General features: G+C 33.4%; 1 protein-coding gene across 1 annotated transcript in view; it reads left to right on the top strand.

Moving 5' to 3' along the window:
• The window catches only part of LOC108732855 (neural-cadherin), a 144,646-nt gene that overhangs the window by 119,691 nt on the left and 14,443 nt on the right, over positions 1-10,512 (top strand). The window contains 1 exon segment of the mRNA XM_025977022.1: positions 8,342-8,536. Coding sequence (XP_025832807.1) covers positions 8,342-8,536 — 195 coding nt within the window.

Genomic DNA, 10,512 nt, shown 5'->3' with positions numbered 1-10,512 from the left:
AGATAAAAATGTTCAGTCTCTCAGAGTCTCTGAAAGCGAGACTCGAGTCTCCGTCTCTCATCGAGTCTCTCTGGGGTCGCTGAGAGAGATTGTCAAAAAAACTGTTTAGCGCCTCTGAACGAGAGACTCGAGTCGCTCATAGAGAGATCCTCATTTCGTATCCAGTCTCTGAACGAGAGACTCGAATCTCTGAATTAACAATTTTATCGTTCGAGTCTCTCATACAGAGACTGTGAGATCCATAAAAACACCTAGGCAATAACTGAGAGACTGTGAAAGACTGTGAGAGACGCTCTCAGAGACACTGAATGACTCTGAGAGACTGGAAAGAGACTGGAAATTTTGCGATCTCTTCCCTAATAAGAGAAAAGCGCTAAAACTTCAAATTTAACAGTGACAGTTGACGCCACCGTTGTCATGACAACCTGCTCCCGCTGGCAGAGGTGCGATGGTCCAATGTCCAGCTCTTCACTTCGCATTTATAACTCATTAGAAAGTCCTCTAAGCACTTACGGTAATCTTCTATATTGTTCTACACGAAATTTCTTCGTCCAGAAAATAAATGGACTGGCCGAAACCTGGATCAGTAGTGGGAAAGTGAGCATTGACTTGTCGATACTGGATCGCGTACCAAGGTTCGGCACATTAACTTTTCGCCAAGCTTGGTTCAGTACTGGGCAACCAAGTATAAGTTCGTCAAAACTGGATTAATGTTTGGTCAATTTTCAAGTGCAAAGGTACAAGTACAAGGTACAAGCACAACGTACAAGTATAAGGGACAAGTACATTTTCGCCTACTTATGTTCAAAATTGGGCAACGAAGTATTGGTCAATCAATGCTCCAATGCCCAGATTATATGTACATAATAGGTATATTGGGTAATATGTGATAAAATGTAATAGTTGTTTATTACTTACCTGCATTTAAAATAAAAAATTACTAGAATATTTTATTAAAATAGGTTTTGAAGTACTTTTTAAGAAGAAAATAGAATTCGTTATTCAACTTTATCAATACTTACATGTTAGTGTCATAAAAATTAATAATTTTGCAAAGATTAACATCGCAAAAGATCTTGGTATAACATTGGCTGCCTAATCGGATTTATTTTGTCCATTGGTATTGACACTACCTGCCCTGTCGTGGACTAAGCCTACCAGCCAGGACTAGGTCGAACTGATAAACCATCAAATATTTTCTGTCTACCAACATTGGACAAACTTAAGCTTGATCCTGTTGTGACCTCCTGTATGGGCTTGTTCGTCATATTGTATAAAACTTGTCTTTTACGGTTTAATACAAAATTTTAATGTATGTATAAAATCGTTTTGCATAAACATTTTTTCGTTGTCTTCAAAGCAAATTTTCATGTCAGTAATACATGTAAGGTATAAAATATAATCAACTAAATCCAAGGATTCCGCGCCGCCGTAAAGTCTACTGTTTCGAATTAATTATAAATTCACAAGTTTTGCTCAAACGTCACGGGCGCTTACGATTTTATTGTTGGCTCGTGCAGTGAACATTAACAATAACTATTAAGATTGTTACGCACCGTTATCAAGCGAATTAGCATCATCGCTGCATAGCTCATACATATTTATAAGGATCAACACTGCGTGTTGAGGAATTCGTCTTGAATATATTAATTCACGCATGGTATTATAATATTAAGGGCGGATATAAATATGTTTAATCATTTATGTAACCAAGAAGGATATGTACAGTATTAGAGAAACAAGCACCGCATTTGATAAATTCTCCTTTTCGGACATTTTATATTATTTAAAATATTTTTGATGAGTATTGGGATCCGTCAAATGGGAGGAGCCTAAAAACATGGCGCCGATTAGGAAAAATTTATCGTAGTTCCTATAGTGTACCGTGCAATTTCCAAGTTTTTAAATTACGATAAAATGATAAGTATTGACACAATATGTGATTGGGCTGACACAAAGCCTCGGAAAGGAAATTTCGTTGAAGGTGAGCGTGTTTTTAATGCCAATCACATTATAAAATTCGGAAATAACAAATCCGGAAGCTAGCCTTCAAATTCCGTCAAGTTTACTGCCTACTTTTTACAAACTTCGGATTTAAAAAGTGATTCACGTTATATAATTGGTGAGGTGATTCTGGGTGATTTAAGCAATATCATATCAATGACTTGCACGTGCAAAGCCGATTTAAGAGAACGTTGCAAACACATTATTGCAACTTTGTTGTATTGCAGCAGGTAGGTTCTTAACCTCAAAATACTTATATCGTATCATTAGAATTGTGTTAAATCAATTACACAGGAATAAATAATTTCTCACTTTATAATTTTAGTATGATTCTAGTTTTAAATATTAAGGTTATGGCTGATGGTAAATACTTGCTGAAATATAATCATGTGCATTAAAATGACGTGAACAAATTTTTATTCCGGAATTCACTTCTTTGATACCTACTGCTTTCATCCAAGCTTCTATTAGTTTACTTTTTTCTCTAATTTTCCGAATATATTTTTTACATATATAAAACGGTTAGTTTTTATTGGAAAGTAGTTAATGTAGGTGAAGAGTGAAGATCTATGTCTGAAGTGCTATTGCAGCTTTTCACTGAACATATTAACTTTTTATTTGATTTAACTTTAGAAGAAAACTTCGTCGACTCCATCATCAAAAAAATTTTTACTTTTTTAACGTGTTTTATTATTTTAATAAACAATTTTACAATTTGCGTGAGCAGTTCCTATGTAAATTTTTCCCTCATAATATGTCTTTGTCTAATCCTTATTGTACCACCATTCTACTTGTCCTTTTCTTCTTTGACTTCCATAAATTCGTTTGTTTTCTTTTCCTTTCCAATATCCCCTCATTTCTAACCTTTTCCACCCATAGTATTTTCATCATCCACCTACACCAGGGCTCGCGAACTTTTTCAAGAGACACTTGCGGCTCAAGTTCCCTCAAAAAATTAAAAATTAAAGCGGAACGGGCGGACACGCAGCGCACGCGTATACCTAAAACAAGAGACTCACATTATGAGTGACGTTACAAAGGAAACACTGCATTTTCATTACCGGAAGAAGCAGTTGATTTTGAAAATAAATTGCCTCTTTTGGCAGAAGATATGGAGATAAGCACACTATTACATTTCCAAACCTTAAGGAATCGTCAGGATGGAAACAGTGCTTCTATTGAAATAACCTTACCTTGGCTTTCGTTGCGAATCCTATCAATAAAGAAAACAGCAAAGATGTAAATTTTACTTCGTTTATTATCAATGCTAGGTCATTTGAAATCCAATTACTAGATTTAAAAGGCAAAGATTTGTGGAGTTCGAAATTACAAATCTAGGTAGTATCCTGGATAGGCAGAAATGTCTGTTGATATAACAGCATAAGAAACATGGACAGCTCTAAAAGGGATGCCTAAACCTGAGGCACCATTTCCAGGGTGCTAAGACCAAATAAAACAATGGCTTTTGGTGTGTTGAGGATTCTTTGGGTCAACATATTCGTGCGAGCAAGGAATTTAATAGAGAACAAGCCGAGAAGCCAATAAATAACTAGTCAAAATCTAAAGTCTTAAACCAAAAATTACCAGAACTGTCACCGTTCGCATTGATTTTTAATATAATTTCAATTTTGTTTAGCATAATACCACATTTTGTACCATAGTAATATTAAAAATAATAATGATTAAAGTCGTATGTTACTTAACTGGCATTTCTTTATTCGATACAAATTTGAAGTAAAATGCAAAAGCCGAATTAAAAATTCGTGGTTTTTTGAAATTCATGAAACAATATTTTTATTGAGAATGTCTCTTCCTTCTTAAAGGTGTGCCTATCCCTGATCTACACTATCACATCTAAGACGTTTCATGATTAATTTAATGGTAGAATTTATTACTGTGATTTCTGCTAAAAGACATAAAATAAAAGGAATATGAAGACAAAATGCTAATAAGTTTTATAAAATTGTTAGAAAAACTTAACAGACGTTTTCTGAATTTCATGTGGTTACTTGATATTCAGCATTGAAAATATATTAAATGTTGTGGCACATATCTCCTATTTTTAGAGCCATGATTTTAGAAAATGAAGTTCGGCGTTGTTGACATATCTATTTAAGTTCTTTAATTAGTCATGCTAAAAGAGAAACTGTTCTTAAATATATTACAACAACTGCATTGTGGTAGTCATCAACCCGATGCCCTTTGTATACATAAAAAGTAAAATAAACAGATGTAAATGTCTTACTTTTAGAAGTACTTATTTAATTTTTATTTTAGATATAGATTTTTGGTTCCGTTGGAATCTTTTTCAGGTATTGGATGTAACAATAAGATTGTTGTACTTTATACCAAATGATTATTGAGGAAGCTCTCATTCCTGTTCTGCGTTTGTCGTTTAAATTGAATAAGTAATTGGTGTTAATAATATATTCTGCAATGTTAGTATTGAATATGTATTTCTAATTGGAATGAGATTTTTATTCCTATAAGAGAAAGATAAACTAAACGATACATATGGACAATGGTAGCAAATCTCTCAATTTTGTATTTGTATGAGGAATCACGATGATGTAAAGATTACAGGAATTAGCACAGGATATTTTTATACCGTTTTTAATTTTATTAGAGAAGAAAAATCCCTCCAATGTAAATTTATCTTTCGCGATAGACCACCTGAGATTCTTGCAGAAATGAGTAGTAGAAGGGGTGTCTTTGCGTTGTTTCACTAGGACTTTTTGTTCAATTCTCTGACTAGTTTTTCTTCCAGGTGACGTTAAGGTTGACCAATATTGATTAGCCCATTGTGGTTGATTTTTGGCTTAGTTTGATTATTTTAGAAGTCGATTCCAACTTGCTTTAGAAGAATATAAAACAATTTTTGGAATAACATTTGAAATAATAAAGTTTTGAAAAGAAGTCGAAAAAATTCATATTTATTTGGAATGAAATATTGAAATTATATTAATCGTATATCAAAGTGAATGTGATGTTTGGATTTAACATGTTCAAATTAGTTAGAACCGAGACTTGTTATGTTGAAAAAAGAAGAAAAAATTGTCAATATACTGGTATGTTTTGACGCCTGCCAATGGAAAAACTAGCCATGAAGTCATCATCATCATCATCATCAGGTCGTAATAAGTCTAAAACTCCTCCTTTTTCCTAATATAATTAGTTGATTCTCCTAAAATTAGAACATCAAGTCCTAAAACTGGCTGGACATGCACTTCCTCCTTTTTTCTAATATAATGAGCTGATTCTCCTAAAATTAGAACATCCCATATCCTTAACTATTTGTGAACAGTAGTCTAGATCTACCTCTGCTCCTCTTCACTCCTGTTTCTGCTTCTAATATGTCTCTAACTGGTCCTTCATGTCTAAGAAAGTGTCTTACCAACCTATCTCGCCTATTTCTTATTGACTTCCATAGTGACCTCTATTATCATATACCTTCTAATACCTTCCCATTTCTAACTTTTTCTATCCTGTGTATCAGACATATCTTGTATTTATTTCTCCAATAATTTCAGATGGCTCATCTCGAAGGACAAATTTGCATTAAGTTATTCTTTTTCTTTAGAATATTTGACATTTGATCTAATTAAAACCCATTAAAAAAATTGTTTAATATATAAAGTGATGTTACAATTTATACATAACACAAATTAAGGTTAATATGTAGTTAAGATAAGACAATCCTAATAATTAGTGTTTCCTTTTTCTTTTTTTCATGCTTTCTCCAACAGGATTGCGTTGTAAGTATAAAAATGCATGGAATGTAATCCGTGTCATCCCCTGTTATGATAAACTTAACTGATGCATGCAATATGACAATAAAAGACCGCTCCTGCCCATAACTTATGATTATTTACCTTTAATAAAATAAATTATCTGTCGGTAGCTACTTCCTATTCGATGACCGGAATGTGTTCGCTTGCATGTTTCATAATTACTGAAGTATCATTTTTGTTTGTTCATTCTCCTGAACACTAATTTATTAACTGAATTCGTTATTCAAGTAATGGACAAACACAGATTAATTATCTTAAAGCAGAAAAAAATACCGAAAGGGAATTTATTTACGAAAACTTTTAGGAGGGTTTGGTCTTAATTTTTGCAAGTTACTAACACGTTTTTGTTTTAATTGAAGAATCCCGTGTAAAATTAGTCATTGAAATACTCAAATATTGAAATGTTTTGTAACTGCATACCCAATAAAAATTGTAGGTATCTATAGGGATTTATTAAAAAGTACCAATTACGTGTCCACATTTTTGATTTAACTTTTGACTCATCATCCGTCCCCTAGAGCCTATGGAATAAAAGATAATGTAACAAAGAAAATAGTGAATACTATTACCAAGTGATCAGTTTGGTGGCAGTTATGATTATTACAGTTGGAAAATTGTTTATTAGTTTATGAAATTATCTGATTTCATTTACTAATTCGTAATAAATAATTTAATATTATTTATTTGGGTTGTGAATCAAAGGCGACATCTAAGAAAACATAATGTGCTTGGTCAACTGTCTAACGTTCATGGTGATTTCAAATTTTTAGTAGCCCTCATCAGCACGCAGTCGCTGCTTTAAATCACTGATCAATCTAAAACCTGCTATCATTACTTATTTAATTCTGTTTCTTGGCAGCAGGTAAGCTCGGTAAGGTCGGTAATCTGCCGGAACGATTTGAACTGCCAAGCACCTTCGCCATATTTTTTTGATTAATAGATCTCTTAATTGTAAGCCACGGCTGAGTCATTTATTTACAAATTAATAAAGCACACAAAAATGGGGAAGCATTATGAATAAGTGAAATTACCTTCTAGCAAAATAATTACACAGTAAAAACTGCTATTTCCTAGAAATATACCGGAAAATTAGCTATTCTAGAAGATAATCATGAAGGTTTACAACAGTTTGAATGACACGTAATTGATAATTTTTATTTTTGGTTATACCTAGATATGTCAATCCCTCTATTATTGAAACATTTCAACTGTTTTATGATAGCCAATTGCGCTAGTGTAATTTAAGAAAAGAACCCTGCAAATTTTAATAGGAAAGTCAATTTCGATCTATTGTAATAACGGAAGTTTGGGAAAAAGTTCATTGAATTCCTTGATTAATCTCAATAACCACGTTCCCAAAATTTCGAGTTTTAGACTTTTATCTGGGAATGGTTGTTAAGTAAAAAAGTTGAAAAACTTTGGAGCCTTTAAAATACGCACTTTCTCTTTTTAATTAATTTACCTATGTTACATTACAAGTTATAAAGCAATATTGGAATTTTGACCTGTGTATCATTCGAATTACTGCACACATTCCATTAACTTCAATTAAAAGCAATCACAGTAACCCTCTTTATCGATTTGGTGCCGCATACTCATTATAAGCTTCACTGTTCCGTTTAAATCCATTCATTTCCTGCGGTTTATTATTTAGAATAAAAAAAATCTGGATAACTGCACTTGCCGGAATAGGCAGCATTGTATATGTATTATATGCTTGTACTAATNGACAGGCACAGCAACAGTTCGTGTGTATACGAAAAACAAGAATGATGAAGAACCAAAATTCTCACAGCAAGTATACACGCCAAACGTTGATGAAAACGCTGGTCCAAATACACTAGTGACAACTGTTGTGGCTTCCGATAAAGATGGAGATAATGTTCGATTTGGCTTTGTTGGAGGTGGTACAAGTTCTGGTCAATTTGTCATTGAAGAAATAACTGGTGTGATACGTCTACATGGGAAATCTATTTCATTGGAAAGAGACAAATACGAACTGAATGTTACTGCAATGGATGACGGATCTTGTTGTGTAGATGGAGAAAAGACCATTCACACTAGCACGGCCGTTGTTGTAGTGTTTATTACTGATGTAAATGACAACAAACCGATTTTTAAAGATTGCGGAACGTACTATCCAAAGGTTGAAGAAGGCGCTCCAAATGGATCACCAGTTATTAAAGTCCATGCTACAGACGAGGATAAAGGTGTTAATGGTCAAGTCAAGTACTCCATTGTGCAACAACCAAATCAAAAGGGAACAAAGTTTACCGTAGATGAAGAGACCGGTGATGTCTCAACTAATAAAGTGTTTGATCGTGAAGGAGACGACGGAAAATTTGTATCAGTAACAGTTAAGGCTACTGATCAAGGAGAACCTTCTCCATTCATTTCCTGCGGTTTATTATTTAGAATAAAAAAAATCTGGATAACTGCACTTGCCGGAATAGGCAGCATTGTATATGTATTATATGCTTGTACTAATTGTATGTGTGTATTTGTATATGCGTATGTTAACCGGAAACATGCTTTCCTTTATACAGACACGGACAATCAACGCGTCATTATCCACGTGCGGGATGTGAATGACGAACCACCCTATTTCATTAACCGTCCTTTGCCTATGCAAGCTGTGGTGCAGCTGAACGCACCCCCCAACACACCGGTATTCACCCTCCAAGCAAGAGACCCCGACACGGATCACAACATTCATTACTTCATTGTGAGAGATCGGACAGGTTAGTATATTACAATGGATCGCAGAAACCGAGTTATTTAGGGCAAACGTTTTCTACACATTCAGCAATTATGTTGGGAGGTATATGTACAATATAATGCAGTAGAACTTCTATAACTCGAACATCAAGGGAGACGCCAAAAAAATATAAAGTTTTCGACTTATGGAGGATTTTGACTTAGGCGGATTTTGAAAATCAAAATAAACACCTAACACTAAGCAAGCAAGCCATGGGCGTACCCAGCTTCTGAGCTAGGGGGGGCAAAATTTTTTTTAGGTCAGATCGTCCGCGGCTGTTTTGTCATACACACTACGCAAAGGCACCTACATGAAACATTAGGTATATGTAGGACAAACAGCCGCAAATGATCCTGCTTTTAGGTAGTTAAGGCTGTTTGGGAGGTATGTCAAAACAATTAAAAATTGGGAAAAAGCTCCTCGTTCAATTCTAAAACTCCTGTAAAAATTACAAATCGATTTACTAAACCGTTAAAAAGTTATNCAAAAGTCAATTTAAAATTTTCCATATTATTCGTTATTTCTTATTTTATTCAAAGTTTTTGGTCAAATTCCAAATTTTCTCTCAAACCGTATACATCTTTTTTAGTATAGATAGTATTTATTTACCTCATGGTATGCTGCAAACTTCTACTATTTTATTCAAAAGTGAGCATACAAGGCCCCGTTTACACACAGGCGAGTTCATACATTTCTGCGAGATTTCCAGGGGGGGCAGCTGCCCTCCCCTGCACCCCCTGGGTACGCCCATGAAGCAAGCACGTGTTATCGTGAATCATAAATTCCTTAAGTGGTAATACTATTTATTGTAGTAAAATGATGATTCGGGCTATGGGCTATATTTATTGTATATTCCTAAATTGTTTTCTAAGAACATACATCCTTAAAATCAATAACTAAGTTTTCTTCGACCTATAGACGTGATAAGTTTCAAATTATCGAATTGTAAAGGTTGTAAAATAAAACATTGCTATGTTCGAGATACAGAAGTCCAATTTAATTTTGCTAGTTGTAGAGGGAAAATATGTACCGAAATAGCTTGCAATGACTCACTGATTATTTCGACTAATAGAGGATTGAGATTTTGAGTAACAGAGGTTTTGGGACTTGAAGTGAAATGAACAAAACAACTATCGACGTTCGACTTAAAGAGGTTCTTCCGTATAAAACTAATATTTTAAATCCAAAAAATTGAAAACTATCGTATTCATTATTGAATAGGTCTAATGAAAGTATAAGAAGCGCTACAGTACCTAATTGATGTTAACTTTCAAAAATAATTGTGAAATTTATAAACTTATTCGATTATTGCTGCCTTATTAATTCTTTTTTGCAATGGTACGTTCAATTTCTGAAAAAAGAAAAACATTTAAAGCATGAGAAAAATAACCGATGAGGTCCTTACTACACAAGCTGATATAAGTTAAGCAAGAACACATTCTAAAAACATCCTTAAAATATATATCTTCATTTAATATGTTTCCATATTGAAATTGATGTAATAGTTTTATGTAAAGGTTATTTACAATTCACATTAGATGTTATTTAATATTCTATATGTTTCATAAATATATAGTATTAACAAGATGTGATTAAAATGTCGTAAGTTACGAGTCCGATTTATTTTCTCCGGTAGTAATTTTTGTGTACATAATCACTAGAGGGTAGTCTCTAGGGTCGATATTCATTTGAATGATTTCAGAAATGAAAACAATTGTTCCAACAATTTGAATTTTTAATTTAGCTGCCGGAGCCTCGCTGAATGATTTAGTCAAATTGGATTATTTATTAAAAATTCCAAAGTGTTTTTTGAGTTACATTAAATTACATTCCAACAATGAAATAAAAGAAATATCAGCTTATGAAATATTAATTTTCAAAATAAGAAACGTAAAAATTTAATAATTTCACATTTGCTTTCAAATAATGTCTCGTTTTTTTACTTAATTATTACAGTAT

The sequence above is a fragment of the Agrilus planipennis genome, unplaced genomic scaffold (assembly GCF_000699045.2).
Source record: "Agrilus planipennis isolate EAB-ADULT unplaced genomic scaffold, Apla_2.0 scaffold31, whole genome shotgun sequence".
In the NCBI taxonomy this organism is placed as follows: Eukaryota; Metazoa; Arthropoda; class Insecta; order Coleoptera; family Buprestidae; genus Agrilus; species Agrilus planipennis.
Note: the sequence above shows the minus strand (reverse complement) of the source record. Positions and strands in the feature narration are given on the sequence as shown.